Here is a 17,592-nt window from a genome sequence, read left to right as displayed (position 1 = left end):
TAGCCGGGCGGTGGTGGCGCACGCCTTTAATCCCAGCACTCGGGAGGCAGAGGCAGGCGGATCTTTGTGAGTTCGAGGCCAGCCTGGGCTACCAAGTGAGTTCCAGGAAAGGCGCAAAGCTACACAGAGAAACCCTGTCTCGAAAAACCAAAAAAAAAAAAAAAAAAAAAAATAGTGAGTTATTTCTCTAGCCCTCCACCTTGTGTTCTGAGACAGGGTCTCTTCGCTGAACCAGCTCATCGATTCTGGCTGGTCAATAAGCTCCAGGGACCCACCTGTCACACCTCCCCACCCCATCCTGAGACTCACAGAAGAGTGCCTCTGTGTCTGGCTTTTGTGAGTCCAGGGCCTTTAACTCAGGTCCCCACACTCCCACAGCAGGTGCTTTACCCACTGAGCCCTGTCCCTAGACCCGCTTTTCTGTTTTGCTCTTTAAATGAGGGTGCGTTTCGCTGTAGTCCAGGCTATCCTTAAACACACTCAGTCCGGTCTCCCTGCCCCGGTTTGTGGAGTGGAGTTTATAGGGATTATGGACCGGAGCCACCCCACCTGGCTCAGTTTGTGCCCATTGCTAAATCCCAAATGCAAAGAACACAGGTAGTTGTACAGCAGATACTGAATGAGCATTCTTGGCGTGAGAAGAACTTCCAACACTCCTGCAAATCACTGGTCATCGGACTGGCTCCGGGTCCCGCGGCCCTGGGAGCACACCCACACCCCTGATCTTTGCGTTTCCCCGCAGGTGTGGCCTGCCCAGCGGTCCATGATGGCCTTGCCTCGGTGAGCTGCAGCCTGCCCCATCCCCCGCCCAAGACCGGCCGGCAGGATGCGGCTGTGGAAGGCCGTGGTAGTGACGCTGGCCTTCGTGAGCATGGACGTCGGCGTGACCACGGCCATCTATGCCTTCAGCCACCTGGACCGCAGCCTGCTGGAAGACATCCGACACTTCAACATCTTCGACTCGGTGCTGGACCTCTGGGCTGCCTGCCTGTATCGCAGCTGCCTGCTGCTGGGGGCCACCATCGGGGTGGCCAAGAACAGCGCCCTGGGGCCAAGGCGCCTGCGGGCCTCGTGGCTCGTCATCACCCTCGTGTGCCTCTTTGTGGGCATCTATGCCATGGCCAAACTGCTGCTCTTCTCAGAGGTGCGCAGGCCCATTCGGGACCCCTGGTTCTGGGCGCTCTTCGTGTGGACCTACATCTCGCTGGTCGCCTCCTTTCTGTTGTGGGGGCTGCTAGCTACCGTGCGGCCCGATGCCGAGGCCCTGGAGCCGGGGACAGAAGGCTTCCACGGGGAGGGTGGGGCCCCCGCTGAGCAGGCATCGGGGGCCACACTGCAGAAGCTGCTGTCCTACACCAAGCCTGATGTGGCCTTCCTAGTAGCTGCCTCCTTCTTCCTCATCGTGGCAGCTCTGGGTAAGTGGGGTCCTGGGTCCGGCCCACCCTGGGTCTCGGGTCCGGCCCACCCTGGGCCTTGGTCTCCAAGGACGCAGCTCAGGCTGCTCAGCAACACCCCCCCACACACACCCCCCACTCTGCTCAAACGTGTAGCTGTTTGCTTAGGTTGTTTACATCTCCCTGAGCCCTGGAAGAATGGGTATGGTGTCTTACCAGTCATCTCAGCACTTGAGAGGCTGAAGCAGGAGGATTGTTGAGAGTTTGTGGCCAGCATGGGGAAATAGTAGGACCCTGTCTCAAAAATACAAAGAAAAGAAGAAAACAAAACAAAAACGAACAAACAACAAATCAAAACAGCTGGGCGGTGGTGGCGCACACCTTTAATCCCAGCACTCGGGAGGCAGAGCCAGGCGGATCTCTGTGAGTTCAAGGCCAGCCTGGTCTACAGAGTGAGTTCCAGGCCAGGACTACAAACACAGAGAAACCCTGTCTGGAAAACAAAAACAAAAAACCAAAGCAGAGAAGCTACGGAAAGGTGAAAGCTGTGCAGTGTGCGCTCACCGAACTCTACCCAATGGCCTTCATTGTCCTGCCCATGGCTAAACACAGGGGTTATAGAGACTTCCATGTGGGCGGGAGACCCGTTTATCCCCCCATCCCGTGCGTATATGCGTGTGTACCTGTTCTCGTGTAGACGGAGAGGCCAGAGGTCAGCCGAGTATCAGCCTCAGTAGCCCTCCATCTTAGTTTTGAGACAGGGTCCCTCACTGAACCTGGAGTGCACTGATTGGCTAGAGGAGCTGGCATCACCCCGGGGATCCTCCTGTCTCCGCCTCCCCAGCAGTGGGATCATTATTATTATTATTATTATTATTACTATATACTGCCTTGGCCAGCTTTGGCACATGGGGAGCATCTCCCCAAGCCCTGGTCCTCTCTTTTTGATGTTTTCAGTGTTTCCCAACATGGCTCCCAGCATGTGGGCCACACTATTCTCTTTGGTTGGGCGTTTTGTGTTTTTTGGTTTTTTTCCCACTTAATGGCTTCTAGACATCCCCAACAGGACTTCACTATTTTCTTCAGCTCCATAGAATTCCACCGAGTGGCGGCTGTAGCATAGATTTTTTGTCTTCATCTGTCTCCTGTTGTAGGAACTTGCCTCATGTGACTGGATGGAGCTGAAGGGTGAGGTGTGTCTTGACTTGAAAGGGAACTGTCTGGTGCTTTGGTCTGGTCCTCTCCCAGAGCGTGGGCAGGGAGGTGGGACTGCAAGGTTCAGACTCCGTGGCTCCTCCCATTGGCAGGGCCTGGGGTCTCCCTGAGCTGTGGGACCTGGGGTAGATCTCTCAAGCTTTCTGAACCTTACCTCCCTCTTCTGGGGAATGGCAGGCGCAGGGCTTGGCACATCACGGTGGGTGCCCAGGGATTCAGAGGGACAGACCCTGGGGGTAGTAACAAAGCCAGAATATTCTCAAAGAATTCTCCTTCTCGGGGGACCTGTGGGAGCCCGTTCTCGGGTTCCTCGTGGCTTTACCCAGCAGGTCCGCATAGAGGATGATCAGGACCACGGGCCTGAGTGCAGGGGTCTGGGATGGTCTGCACTTGGCTGTGCTGGGGGAGGAGGTCTTTTGCTCCACCCCTTGGCGTCTCTATAAAAACCCTGGACCAGAGACAGTCGGGGCCCGTTGGAATAGGTTCCAGGCCCTCTTGAGGCTATCCTGTATTTTCTATCTGTTTATCTCCGCGATATTCTCCGCAATAAATCCTTCTATCTAAAAAAAAAAAAAAAAGAATTCTCCTTCTCCTCCACGCTCCACCCCCCCACCCCCCCACCCCCACCCTCTCAATTCCTTCCCCTTAGTGTCTGTGGGATATTAGGCAGGTGCTCAGCCTCTCTGCGTGTCCATCTCTGTGTCTGTAAAGTAGGGGTTACAGTCCCCATATTAACCAGCTGTGTGTTGCTGTGACAAATTCCCAGGCCACAGCCGGGAAGGAAGAAAGGTTAGTTTGGTTCCTGGAGTCGGGTTCCAGCTGTGGTTGTCGGGCTGACTGGGCTTGGGGGTCTGTATACAGTGAGAGAGAATATCCCGGCAAGAGTGTAGTGAGCGCCATCACCTCATGGTGGCCAGGAAGAGAGACAGATGAAGGGGAGAAAGAGGACGCACACCCACAGACTAGGCCTGGCCTCCTAAAGTTTGCACCATGTCCCCAGTAGGGGGGATCCTCCATCATGCGAGCTTTTGAGGGGGATGTAAAATTCAAACCATGCAGTCCCCTGGTGTTGGGGGACAGGGAGTGGGTCCAGTGAGCTAAGATAAAATGCCCCAGACAAATCCTAGCACGTGGGGAGCACACTGACCTTGAGAGACTGAGTGCCAGGCTGCCGCTGTCCATTTCACCCTTCTGCGCTTGCGTCAATGCCCCAGGGCTCATTTGGACAGCCATCTTGGATTCTCCTGACTGGCCTTTGTGTGCACTTCAGCCGCTGTGTTGGTGATATTGCCACGGCTGACTCATCCCAGGTCCTGATCGCTGGCACCAAGGTCACTCCACAACCTTGTCCCTATGTCTATGGTAGACCTGTGGCGTGCCCACGGGGGACAGCTGTCCTCCAGTGCCACTGAGTTCTGGCAGCCTTCAGGGTTACATCAGGCCAAGGGCTCGTTCTGAGTCAGGCCGCAGCAGTACTGATTCTGGGCAAGTCAAGCCTCAGTTTCTCACCCTGCAATGGGATGAGGTGCCTCTGAGAGCTAAGTGGGACAAGCAAGGCACGTGGCGTGGGTGCAGAAAATGTGAGGTGCCAGGAACAGGAGTCTCTCTCCATCCACAGCGTTCATCTGTGCAGACCCTGTTCAGTCCCCTCATGACCTAAACTCAGAAAAGCCACCAAGTGGACACGTGTTTCAGTGTATGCCCGCTGCCTCTCTGTTTTAGCTTTTCAAGACAGATTCTCACTGTATTCCTGGCTGTCCTAGAACTCTCTCTGTAGACCAGGCTGGCCTCACAGAGATAGAGATCTACCTGCCTCTGCCTCCAGAGTGCTGAGATTAAAGGCATGTACCACCCCAGGCATTAACCCTGTCTCTTCGTCAAGATTCTTTTCAAAATGTTCTGAGTCAGGGTCTCTTTGCATAGCCCCGGCTGTCCTGGAAGGATTTGGCCGGGAGGGGAGTTGTTTCAAGACAGGGTTTCTCTCTGTCACTCTTGCTGTCCTGGAACTAATTCTGTAGATCACGCTAGCCTCGAACTCATAGATCTGCCTGCCTCTGCCTCCCTAGTGTTGGGATTAAAGGTGTGCGCCGCCGCCGCCGCCGCCGCCGCCGCCGCCGCCGCCGCCGCCGCCACCACCACCACCACCACCTCCTCCCAGCTTTTTTTGTTGTTAATTGTTGTTTGTTTTTCGATGTACGGTGTGTAGTTTTGGTACCTGTCCTAGAACTTGCACTGTAGACCAGGCTGGCCTCGAACTCACTGAGATCTCCCTGGCCCTGCCTCCTGAGTGCTGGGACTAAAGGCGTGCGCCACCACTGCCCAGCTTTTTTTTTTCTTTTTAATCACATTTATATTTATTTATTTGGGGCAGGGGGCTGGTTGAGCACATGCTATGCCCCGTGAGTGGAGCTCAGAGGACCACTTCAGAGAGTCAGTGCTCTCCTCCCACCATGTAGGTCCCGGGATCAGACTCAGGCTGTCAGGCTTGGTGGCAAGAGCTTTGCCCACAGAGCCATCTTGCCAGCCCAGGATTCTTTTCTGTTTGCTTTCCAGTTTATTTTCTTTGTGTACGTGGCTCCTGTGTGGTGCCCACGGAAGTCAGAAATCGGTGTTAGCTGTCTTCCTCAATTGCTCTCCACCTTACTTTTTTGTTGTTGTTGTTGTTTTGTTTTGTTTTTTGAGACAGGGTTTTTCTGTGTAGTTTTGGTGCCTTTCCTGGAACTCGCCTTGTAGTCCAGGCTGGCCTCGAACTCACAGAGATCCACCTGGCTCTGCCTCCCGAGTGCTGAGATTAAAGGCGTGCGCCACCACCGCCTGGCCTCCACCTTACCTTTTGAGGCAGGGTCTCTCACTGAACCTGGAGCTCACTGATCCAGCTGGGCCAGTGAGCTTCCGGGATCAGCCTATCTCTGCCTCCTTCACGCTGGAGTTACAGGCGTATGCCACCATGCTCGGCTGTTTATGTGGGTGCCAGGGTCTGAGCTCAGGTTTTCATGCTTGCAAGACAAGCACTTTCCCAACTCATTAGCTCTTGGTTTTTTTGTTATGTTCAGACAGGAGCTTATGTGACCCAGGCTGGCCTTGAACTCCTGATCTCTCTGCTTCCACCTCCCAAGTGGAGATTATAGGCATGTGCTATACCATACCTGCTTATTTTTGCTATTTGAGACAGGGTCTTAAATCACTGAGGCTGACCCTCAACTTCTAATCCTCCTGCCTCAGCTCCCAAGCACTGTCAACCAGGATTCTTTCATTGAGTTTCTTGGCATCTCAGCTGTATAAAAATGTGGGCAAGCAATGAGCAATGTAACTGCTGTGAGCTCCAGTCACCTCCTCTGTGGAGAGAAGTCATTTCCACAAATAGCAGGAACAAAAATACCAAAGCCATAAGAACACCGGGTGACATTTGGGACTCGGAGGAGATAAGGAACAGATGTCTGAGGTAAGATGTGTTCTAGGCAGAGGGGTCAGTGTGCACAGGTCGTGAAACGGAAGGCACCTGGTTGGTAATGAGGCTGGGGCAGAGTGAGAAAGCAGAGTCCCATGCCTTCCTGCACAGGTTGCCATGAGCCATTGCAAGGCCCTTGGCTCTTGCCCTGGGTGAGTTGGGAGTCAACAGACCATGTTGAGTTGAGAGGACCAAGATCTGAGTGAATTCAAAGGTGGGGAGCAGCCCCTGAGACAGTCCAGGCAAGATGGGTGACTTGGAGCAGGGTGGGACCTGCTGAGGCAGAGGCAGCAGTCCTGATTTGGGGAACACCTCGGAAGCCCAGCGTCAGATTTCGAGTGTCCGTGATGCTTACGGATTCCTCAGAAGGGTGCAGTGTAACCCCAGCACCCACAACCACACAGATCATCATCATCATCATCATCATCATCAGAGCTCACCAGCGGTTCCCCCCCCCCCGAGGGTAAACTGAGGCAGGGCTGCAGCTCAGTTAAAATCCAGCTGTGGCAGGAGACCCCATCTGGCTAGAGCTGGTTGGCCGCCTCGCGGCTCCTGCTTTACATCCAGCAGAGGGCGCCAGAGCCCCACGAAGGCCAGGGTGCATGCAGCTCTGTAAGAACCTACCCTGTGTGGAGCCTCAAGCCTGGCTCAGCCTGCGCAAAGAGCTGCGGTGAGGACACCCAGAGGAATCGGGGACCCAGCCTTGAGTTGGCCATGCTTCTGCATCAGCCATTTTTGTGAGAGGGCATTCCAGATTGTCTGAGGCAGGTGTTCTAGCTCTCCCGGACTACCATTAATCTGACCGCCTGGGAGCTTGGGAGGGCTGGGTGGTCAGGGCCACAGCATGCCCAGTGCTAAAAATCAAAGGTGCTGCCAGGTTTGGTCGTGAGAGTTGCTTTCTGCATCCAAGATGAGTGCATTGGAGAATTGCAGCTGTGCCCTGGGAGAAGAGGAACTGTGTCCCCCTGGACAACAGCAGGAAAGGAAGGGCAGAGCTTTGAAAGGCTCATCCCAGCTTCCGAGTGAAACACACCTCAAAACCCCCTCTTACGTCCATGATCTTTAACATGTACGAACTTGGGTAGAATCCCAGCCATTCTCCTGCCTTGCTGTGTGGCCAGCTGAGTCAGCTGGGTGACGATCCAGGGAGCCTGTGGGTGAGGAGTCACCCTGCCAGCTACAGAGCTCCACCCCCCAGAGAGGTGAGGACCAGCACAGCCTGGAGCCAGAACAGCAAGGTCTTCCTGGTTCTAGAAGGTGGACTCTACACCCAGAGGAGTGAAATCACCTTTGGTATTCTCGGCTGACGATGAGCTGTACGGCCTGTGTGGAATGGGTGACGGCGGGACCTGTGACAGGCCCTGCTCTGCAGGGGATGAGGTGGCTTCGTGTGCTCGATGCCCAGGTGCCATCGACGTCAGCCCAGGCCACGGAGATGTGTCACGGTGGTTCCTCGGAAGGGAGGGGTACTCGTTTCCTGCTGTGGGTTGAACTTGGCTCCCAGTTGGGAGCACAGGCCATCATGGTGGGGACGTCATGGCGCAGATGTGGTCACACGGCATCCACAGCCTGGAAGCAGAGATGAACACTGGTGCCCAGCTGGCTGCTTCTCTCCGTTTTATTCAGTCAGGGAGCCCAGCCCATGGAATACTGGAGCCCACCTCAGTTAACCCTGTCTAGAAACGCCCTCACAGCCGTGCCCAGAGGTTTGTTTCCATGGTGATTCAGTCCCCTTCAAGTTGACAGATTAACCACTGCAGGGACGAGCAGGCACTGGCAGAATAGACCGTGGGTTGGGTGAATAACCTGTGGGCGCCCTCCCCCTGAGCCTGCCCTGTCTCCCCCAGGTGAGACCTTCCTGCCCTACTACACAGGCCGGGCCATTGACAGCATTGTGATCCAGAAGAGCATGGACCAGTTCAGCACGGCCGTGATTGTCGTTTGCCTGCTGGCCATTGGCAGGTAGCCACCCAGCCCATCCACAGCACAGCCACAGGAGGGGCGGGCGGGCAGGAGAGTGCAGGAGCAGCCCAGCGCCATGGCAACCTCTCGACGGGCTCTGAACCCTTTGGTCGGGGCACGTCTTCGAGCCACACTCTTGTCTCTGAGGATGGCTCCAGTCCCCGAGGATAGCCCTTCCTCCCTCCCTGCCTGGTTTGTAAATATGCAGCCCAAAGGGCTAGCTTCTGCCACTGTCCTAGAAGGGGCTGGCTGACAGTGCTGGGTCCCTCACCCTTGCTGAGGGACAGACTGGGGAGTGGGGGGGTCTAGACCCCAACGCCATCCCCACAGAGTGGCCTGTCCTCTCTCCTTTGGGGGGGGTCAGTGGGGGGTGGCTGCCGCCTGCCGGAAGGACACCGGCTATACCGTCTCTCATCTGCAATCAGCTCATTGGCCGCAGGTATTCGGGGCGGCATTTTCACCCTCGTATTTGCCAGACTGAACATTCGCCTCCGGAACTGTCTCTTCCGCTCCCTGGTGTCGCAGGAGACAAGCTTCTTTGACGAGAACCGCACAGGTTGGTCCCTCCTGGGGACGGTGGGTGTCCAGGGTGGGCTAGCTTCTTGCGGGGGGCCCAACAGTGGCATGACTTCCCCGTGGGCCAGTGCAGGGTGGAGCCCTGGGGTGCTAAAGCTGCCTAGTGAGGTTTTAGGGTGAGCGGTGGCCACCCCAGGATCCTGGCCAGGCCACTTGAGGTCTCTGCAGTGGGCAAGGCCTCTCATCCCCTTGTGAAAACAGGGGCCAGTGCTCTCTGAGAGGTCTGCAGAGGCCCAGTTCCCGTGGACTGAGTGATGGGAGGAGGCCAGGCAGGGAGAGGAACAGGAGTCACCACGGTCCCAAGCACTGGCCCAGCTCAGCCCCGTCCCACCCCTCACCCTCAGGGCCTGTCCCCCACCCCCCTGTAGTAGCCACACCTGATGGCGGTTGCCAGGCTCCTGGCCCAGTACCCCACATGGAGTGAGACACCTGCTGTGTGTTCCTCTAAAGCTCAGGTGGTGGGTGTGGGGGGTGTCGCTCCTGCCAGTGAGTGCTGGCAGAAATAAGTTTGAAATCTAGCCGTGGCGAGTGTGTGGCACCAAGCCGGCCCTTCCCCAGCTGACACGCAGCTGCTGTCCCCACTCCGTGGGCAGGCAAGATGCTGTGACCCTGTGTGGTGGCACACACCTGGGGTCCTGTCAAGGCCAGCCTGGGCTACTTGAGACTTGGCCTCAAAACCAAGAAAAAAAATGGTACTAGGGTCTGGGGATGGCTCCCTAGTCTTCCAGAAGTGCCCCCCCCATCATTCCCAGAAGGCATGGTGGGAAAGATCTGACTCACACTCTCCATCTCAGAAGCCCCTTAGTGTCCCCCTGTGCCCACCCTGGCAGCTCTGGGCACCCTTGCCACAGAGGGCTGAGCTGCCTGTGTTCCAGGGGACCTCATCTCCCGCCTCACCTCTGACACCACCATGGTCAGCGACCTGGTCTCCCAGAACATCAACATCTTCCTGAGGAACACGGTCAAGGTCACGGGCGTGGTGGTCTTCATGTTCAGCCTCTCCTGGCAGCTTTCCCTGGTCACCTTCATGGGCTTCCCCATCATCATGATGGTGTCCAACATCTATGGCAAGTACTACAAGGTAGGTGCCATCCGGTCCCCGGGCCATGCCTGTGTCTGCCTCCCGAGCCCTGGGGGCTCGATGGGGCTCTTGAAAGGCAGTGTGTGTTCACTCATTTCTTCACGTGGTCGTTGGCTATTTCCCGAGCACCTACCGTGTCGGGCACTGGGAAGCAGTCAAGTAGGCCCTGCCTCCGCGGCTCAGGTCCAGTGACAACTGGCCTCAGGTCGGAGCAGCAGTGGTATCAGCCAGGCATGGCGGCTCACACCTATAGTCCCAGCACATAGGCCTGGGGACCGCCACTACAGAGCAAAGCGAAGCCGAGAGCTGTGAGCGTTGGGGTGGCTGTCCACAGCAAAGTGGACCCTGTCTCAGGGCTGTGTGTTCCAAGCTGAGGGCACACAGCACACACCAAGGCTCTGTGGTAGGAGTGTGCCTGTGTGTCTGAGAAACCACCAGGTGGCTGCTAGGTGGGTCTCTGTTCCCAGCTCTGGGACTCTCCGCCATGTAAACACATCTTCAACCTCCAGCCCTGGCAAAGGCTACCTCGCCTCAGCCCTGATCGTGGATTCTCCACTAGGTCCTCACTGAGGGGGGAATGTAAAAGGTTGGGATGGAGCCTGTTCCCTTCCCTGCGCCGCCCCCCCCCCCTCCCCGGCCTTCCTGCAGTCTTGCTGGCCTCTGTCTCTGCCCACCTCAGGACCCACCTTCAAGTGGGTGGAGCCTTGAAGATATTCCTTTAGGGTCTACCATCCCTACACACCACACACACACCACCCGCAACCAGATGTGCCTGGGGCGGCTGGAGGGCTCAGGAGGTAAAAGTACTTGCTGTACGATCCTGGTGAACCGCGTTCAGTCCCCAGAACCCACAGGAAAGTGGAAGGACACAATCAACCCCATAAAACTGACCACATCCACACCAGGAGATTTGTGTCCATGTCTCCACCACAATAATTAAAGATTTAAAAACAAAAAAAAGATACAAGAGAACCAGACATGACTCAGGTTCCACCCAGATATGGTGCCTTGCCTGAGCCTGTGACCAAGTGTGGCATTCAGATCACGGAACCAGCTGGAGCACCATCCCATCCTGCCCTGTGGGGCAGCACTCTTGGCCTGCTTGGGCAGCTATTGTGTTAATTACTGTGGAACAGGACCAGAGCAGAGTGGCTTCCCCTCCAGTTGCTCCTGCTTACCCTGTGAGCAGATTCTCTAGCCTGTGGTGTTCCACAGCACGCATGTATAGGTAGGATCTCACATCCTCACCTAGTTTATGCTGATAATAAACACTGCCCCTTAGTACTTGGGGTTTCTTGTGTTGTGTACAACCTGAGCCATGCCCAGGGCCTACTGTTCTTATGCCAGCGCAGGACCAGGTGTGGAAGTTCCTTTTCTGGAAGATGTACCCCAAACTGTAGTCGGTAGTCTCCTTTAGGCACTGTGGGTGACCTGAGAATCACCCAGAGGCTGGAGAGATGGCTCAGCGGTTAAGAGCATTGGCTGCTCTTCCAGAGGACCTGGATTTAATTCCCAGCGACCACATGGAAGCTCATAACTATCTAACTCCAGTTCCAGGGAATCTGGCATCCTTACACAGACAGACATACATGTAGGCAAAACCCCAATGCATGTAAAACATAAATCTAAAAAAAAAAAATAATGACCACCCAGCCCTCACCACAGTTGGCCTGCACCCCAAGAGATCCCACGGGAGTCCCTTCCCTTGAGTCTGTCCCGTCAGAAGGAAACAGGGTTGGGGTGGGCAGAGTGGGGTGGAGGTGGGTCCAGGAGGGTAGTGAGGCTGTCCTGCCCATTCCTGTCCACAGAGGCTCTCCAAGGAGGTCCAGAGCGCCCTGGCCAGAGCCAGCACCACGGCCGAGGAGACCATCAGTGCCATGAAGACGGTGCGCAGCTTCGCCAACGAAGAGGAGGAGGCGGAAGTGTTCCTTCGCAAGCTGCAGCAGGTGTACAAGCTGAACAGGAAGGAGGCAGCGGCCTACATGTTCTACGTCTGGGCCAGCGGGGTATGTGGGGTCCGATGCCAGGAGTGAGGGCACGGGCATCCAGAGAGGCGCCCCCTGCTTGGGCGATAGTCCAGGCCCCCACATGTGGGTGTCAAGGCACGGGAGAGTCCTTCCTGGAAAGACCACAGCGCCCTTCCGGGGCCTCTGCCCCGGGAGCCAGTTGGCAGGGACTGTTCGGGTGCCACCACCTGAGACACTACCCCCTGAAAATGCCAGCCAAGCAGAAGAGAAGGGACAAGCCCAGCCAGCTGCCCAGCCTCTGCCAGCTCTTCCACAACGGAGCTCTTTCCGTCATGGTTGTGGGCTGTCTCACCTCTCAGACCTCCCGCCCCCAAAAGACCGTAGCAGGGGGTCCCCAAGACACCGCCCTTCTTCAGGAGCCTAGTTAAGGGAACAGAAACTCCTCGCTGTCCTGCTCCGCCTGGCTGCTGTGTGGCCTTAGGTGGCGCATCAACCTCCCTGATCCGTGGGCTTTGCCATGAAGACTAACAGCCCTGCCTAGCCCAGCAGAGGAACTTGAGGGTGCCGTGTGTGTGCCAGCCAGGGCCTTACAAAGAAAGCCTTGTTCCGCTGCCAAGCCCACAGCCTGCTCCAGCTAGGGGCCTTTGTAGAGGCTGCTGGGGACGGGGCTGTGAGTGACAGACGGGGCAGTGAAGTTTCCGGCTGCCTTCCAGCGCCCCGCGAGATGGCTCAGTGGGAAAAGACACTTGTCACCAAGCCCAGTGACTTGGGTTCCAAGAGAAGCTGCTCGCCTGTTCCCTTAGGCCCACTCTCGGCGGGGGGGGGGGGGGGGGGGGGGGGGGGGGGGGGGGATGGAGCAGAGGGCAGGGCCCTGGGCTGGCTAAGGCCTGGGAACATAACCCAAGCCCCTCCCTCTGTGCAGCTCACGCTCCTGGTGGTCCAGGTCAGCATCCTCTACTATGGGGGCCACCTTGTCATCTCAGGCCAGATGAGCAGCGGCAACCTCATCGCCTTCATCATCTACGAGTTTGTCCTGGGAGACTGCATGGAGGTGAGGGGCGGCGGGGGAGGGGGGCATGCAGGCCAGACAGATGAGGGGCAGCTTGGGAGGGAGGGCGTGCAGGTGAGACAGGTGAGGGGCAGCTGGGGAGGGGGGGTTGTGCAGATGAGACAGGTGAGGGGCAGCTGGGGAGGGGAGGGCGTGCAGGTGAGACAGTTCGGATTTGTATTGGGTACATGCAAGACTGCGTTCAGACCCATCTCAGCAATCCATATAGGATGCTTCTGGGATAACAAAGCCAGAGAGGCAAGCTCTGAACCAGGACAAATGACTTTACCTTTGGAACACATGGGCATAGTGAGTGTGTTCCCGGCAACTGTGTGTTATTGGTGTTAACTTACATCCCCAAGGTGGACACTTTTTTTTTTTTTTTTGGTTTTTCAAGACAGGGTTTTTCTGTGTAGTTTTGGTGCCTGTCCTGGAGCTCACTCTGTAGACCAGGCTGGCCTCGAACTCACAGAGATCCACCTGCCTCTGCCTCCCGAGTGCTGGGATTAAAGGCATGTGCCGCCGCCGCCGCCACCACCACCACCACCACCACCACCACCACCACCACCACCACCGGCTGAGGTGGACACTATTACAGCATCTGAGGGGCTGAACCCAAGAGGCAGGCAGGTATCCTCCACTCAGACTCTGCTGCCCCCTTTCTGCTGTGTGAGGTGGGCAAAATACTTGCATTCTCCATGCCTCTAAGAGAAGCTACCTCATTGCTTAAAAGCGCTCAGTGAAGAGGGCTGCTGTCGTGGTGCATGTTTATATTGGGCGTGTTTGTAGCCAGAGAGAATGTATAGAGTATTCATTAAGACCCATTTAAAAATTAAATTAGGGCTGAGGCTGTGGCTCCCTTGGTAGAAGAGTGTTTACTGAGCATGTGTGGACCTGGGTTCCACCCCCAGCACTGAATGAAGGAGGCTTGCTGGTGCAGGCCTCCACCGCGGCCTTGGAGAGGTGGAAGCAGGAGGTTGGGACTGGGGCCTTGGGCTTGAGTGGGAGACAGAGCAGAGCATCCACAGCTGGCAGCTTGGGCATCCACAGCTGGCAGCTTGGGCATCCACTCAGTCCCCAGCACTGCAGCTGGGGTATCTCGGAGACTCTCTGCTATCACCAGAGGTGGGGAGCCCAGATTGGCCACACCATGACTATCCCTTTGTGGACTTTCTTCCTCTCCCTGACGCCTTGACATGGTGGGGCACACCTTTAACCCCAGCAGCAGAGACGGTAGATCTGTGAGTTTCAGAACAGCCTGGTCAGATTGTAAAATCCTGTCTCAAGGGATTATCTTCAGCCACATACATGAGGCCCTGGAAAAACAATTGCCAGGCTGGCACATGTCTTTAATCCCAGCACTTGGGAGGCAGAGGCCAGCCTGGGCTACATAGCGAGTTCCAGGACAGCCAGGCATACATAGACCCTGACTTAAAAGAGAAAGAAAGAAGCAAAAGAAAGAAAGAAGCTGGGCGGTGGTGGCGCACTCCTTTAATCCCAGCACTTGGGAGGCAGAGGCAGGTGGATCTCTGTGAGTTCGAGGCCAGCCTGGACTACCAAGTGAGTCCCAGGAAAGGCGCAAAGCTACACAGAGAAACCCTGTCTCGAAAAACCAAAAAAAAAAAAAAAGAAAAAAAAAAGAAAAAGAAAAAAAAAGAAAGAAAAGAAAGAAAGAGAAGGTTTGATCCCACTCTGCATGCTTACCACATGCACCCTCCTCAGGGTGCACCGCATCCCTGCAGGGTGGGAGCAGAGTCAACAGGACTGGCCCCGGGCCCTGGCTCGGAATGCTCAGACACAGGGGCATTGCTTTTTCCTACCTCCTTTGTCTCTTCACGATCACCGCTGCACCGTAGATGGCACCTGGAGGTCCCCTGCATCTCCCCCAAAGCTGCAGCTCTGTCCCGTGACTCCCCACGCCTGTCACTGGTGGGTGTCAGGAACGGGCTGCCAGTGGGACCAGGGTGTGTGTCTTCCTTGCAGTCCGTGGGCTCCGTCTACAGTGGCCTGATGCAGGGAGTGGGGGCCGCGGAGAAGGTGTTCGAGTTCATTGACCGGCAGCCGACCATGGTGCATGATGGGAACTTGGCCCCCGACCACCTAGAGGGCCGGGTGGACTTTGAGAATGTATCCTTCACCTACCGCACTCGGCCCCACACGCAGGTCCTGCAGGTAAGAGCAGCTCAAGGTCTGCCAGAACCATCCTTCCCGCATCGTGGTTGTGTGGCCAGGAGAGTGAGGCCAGGCCCTGGGCTCCATTGAGGACCCTTAACTGAACCAGGAAGACCTGTAAGAGAGGGCTGGACCGGGCTCCAGGAGAGTGCCTGCCTGCCTAGTGGGCTTCCATCCCCAATGCCAAAAAGAGGATTGTGTGTGTTGTGTGTGTGTGTGTGGCGGGGGGGTTCTTTAGTAACTTTACCAGAAGCCTGATTAGTGGGCTGGAGAAGGGCAGCTAAGTATCATGGAAACACGATACTTAGTTTGCATGCCACACCCCTTCATAAGTACCGGCAAGGTAATGGATCCGGGTTCTGCTGAGGCGAAGCTGGGCTGCTCCTCAGAGGTGACCTTTGAGCAAGACCTGCCCAGCAAGCGGGAGCCGAGCAGGTGGCTCTCTGCAGAACACACTCTAGGCAGGAGACTGCAAATGTGAAGCCAGTCCTGGGGGCGAGGGCTCATTGTTCCAGCTACCGCAGCGGCCCAGGGCAGGAGGACCACAAGTTCAAGGGCCCCCTGAGCTGCAGAGCAACTGAGTGCTGGGCCAGTTAGTGAAAGGAGAGCTGGGCTATACAATTCCACCTGCTGGGAGTCTGCAGCAGGAGGATTGCCACTAGTTCAAGGCTGGCCTGAGCTACATAGTAAGTTATAGCCTGATGTCCTAGGAAGACCGTTCAGATGCTGGCCAGCAGCCCCAGCTGAGGCAGAGGGCAGGGGTGGGCTGGGGGATGCCCCTCCTGTCTGGGAGACCTGACCATCTTGTGTCCTTGCAGAATGTCTCCTTCAGCCTGTCCCCAGGCAAGGTGACAGCCCTGGTGGGGCCCTCTGGCAGCGGGAAAAGCTCCTGCGTGAACATCCTAGAGAACTTCTACCCGCTGCAGAGTGGCCGCGTGCTTCTGGATGGCAAGCCCATCGGCGCCTATGACCACAAGTACCTGCACCGCGTGGTGAGTGCCACGGGCCCTCCCCTCTCCCCTCCCTTCCTTGTGAGCAGAGAAGGGTGACCTCACCACCTAGAACGTTCTGGCACCCCACAAGCCACCATGACCGCCTCTCCTCCCCTAGGGGCAAAGCCTCACCTGACCCATGGGACAGCCATCTCCTTGATTGGCGTTCATTTTACCGCCTCTGGACATACCCAGACTGCATGGCTCTGCCTCACTGGGCTTGAGCTTCCTCCAGGCAGAGTCAGAGTGCTCTCGGTCCCTCCTGTTCCCGTGGGCTCCTCATCTGCAGGTGCAGACAGCTGTGCACTGAAGTGCTGGGCATGAACAGGCCTCCACTTCCTTCTTGTTTGATGTAGTGGGTCCTTCTTGTGGAATATCTTGGCGATGTTCACCCCCGTCACCCTCTCTTGCTCCTGATACGACTCACATGCCCTTTCTTTAAATTATGATAGAATGAATTTTTATCATAGTCGCTTTTAGGACCATGGCTTCTCTTCCCTGTGTATGATGGCTTTTGGGGTTTTTGGTTTGTTTGTTTTTAATGTTTGTGTATGTTCATGCGTGCCATGCAGAGTTGAGACGCCTGCCTCTGCCTCCCGAGTGCTGAGATTAAAGGCGTGCGTCACCGCCGCCCAGCAGAGACAACTTCCAGGAGTCGATTCTCTCTCTGCCTCCACCATGTGGGTGCTGGAGAAGGAAGTCAGGGCACCAGCCTTGGCAGCAAGCACCTTTGCCTGCTGAGCATTAGCAGCCCTTCTTTTGGCTTTTTGAGAAAGAGTCTTTCTGTGTACCCCTGGATAGCTTCAGACTCTTGGCAATCCTCCTGCCTCAGGCTCCTGAGTGCTGGGACTATGTGTGTGTGTGTCACCGCACCCAGACTGACTTGTTTTCCTTGCTATTATTTAGTCACTACACAGTGTAGTACAGCAACTGTTTACTAGTGGGGACTGAACACGGGGCGTGCCGTGTGTGGGCTCTGTGCAAGGGTTTAGAGAAGGGACACGGGCAGCGGGAGTTGTGGATCTGATGCATCCGGGTCCCATCCCCTGAGGATGCAGAGGGCCTGTCTTGTGTCTGCCCTTCCACCTGAGAGTTCCCAGGGAGCCTTGAGCTGTGCTGCATTTTTCAGTGCTGAAGGATGGTCACTGTTAGAACCGCTGTCTGTCCATCTGTTCATACGTTATTTTTTTATTTTTATTATTATCATTATTTTTATTTTTTGGTTTTTCAAGACAGGGTTTCTCTGTGTAGTCCTGGCTGTCCTGAAACTCACTTTGTAGACCAGGCTGGGCTCGAACTCACAGAGATCCGCCTGCCTCTGCCTCCCGAGTGCTGGGACTAAAGGTGTGCGCCACTGCTGCCTGGCTTACTTTATTTTTTGAGCATCACAAGAGTAGCAATGGATCAGGGTGGGGTGGGAGTAGGCCCACATGTCATGCTAGATGACTTGGATCACTATTTTGCTTTTCAAATAAAAGGGACAAGGAAGCCAGGAGTGGTGGCACACACCTTTAATCCCAGCACTTGGGAGGCAGAGCCAGGTGGATCTCTGTGAGTTCAAGGCCAGCCTGGACTACAAAGCGAGTTCCAGGATAGTCAGAACCACATAGAAAAACCCTATCTCAAAACAACAACAAAAAGCTGTTACTGTACAAGTGTGAGGAGCAGAGTTTGAATCCCCAGAAGCAAATACTGAGTGGGTGTGGCAGCCTGCCTGTAATTCCAGCCTCAGATGGC

At 56.0% G+C, this 17,592-nt stretch overlaps 1 protein-coding gene across 1 annotated transcript in view; it reads left to right on the top strand.

The window, feature by feature from the left end:
• Positions 1-17,592, top strand: part of Abcb9 (ATP binding cassette subfamily B member 9) — a 39,195-nt gene that overhangs the window by 4,989 nt on the left and 16,614 nt on the right. Inside the window, exons 2-9 of the mRNA XM_006970704.4 lie at positions 743-1,415; positions 7,905-8,019; positions 8,445-8,575; positions 9,471-9,676; positions 11,485-11,682; positions 12,566-12,694; positions 14,675-14,863; positions 15,682-15,855. Of these exons, the coding sequence (XP_006970766.1) occupies positions 827-1,415; positions 7,905-8,019; positions 8,445-8,575; positions 9,471-9,676; positions 11,485-11,682; positions 12,566-12,694; positions 14,675-14,863; positions 15,682-15,855 (1,731 nt within the window). The 5' untranslated portion in view covers positions 743-826. The remainder of the gene's footprint in view (positions 1-742; positions 1,416-7,904; positions 8,020-8,444; positions 8,576-9,470; positions 9,677-11,484; positions 11,683-12,565; positions 12,695-14,674; positions 14,864-15,681; positions 15,856-17,592) is intronic.

The sequence above is a fragment of the Peromyscus maniculatus genome, chromosome 23, assembly GCF_049852395.1.
Source record: "Peromyscus maniculatus bairdii isolate BWxNUB_F1_BW_parent chromosome 23, HU_Pman_BW_mat_3.1, whole genome shotgun sequence".
NCBI lineage: Eukaryota > Metazoa > Chordata > Mammalia > Rodentia > Cricetidae > Peromyscus > Peromyscus maniculatus.
The sequence above is the reverse complement of the archived record's forward strand: the minus strand, read 5'-3'. Positions and strand labels throughout refer to the sequence as shown.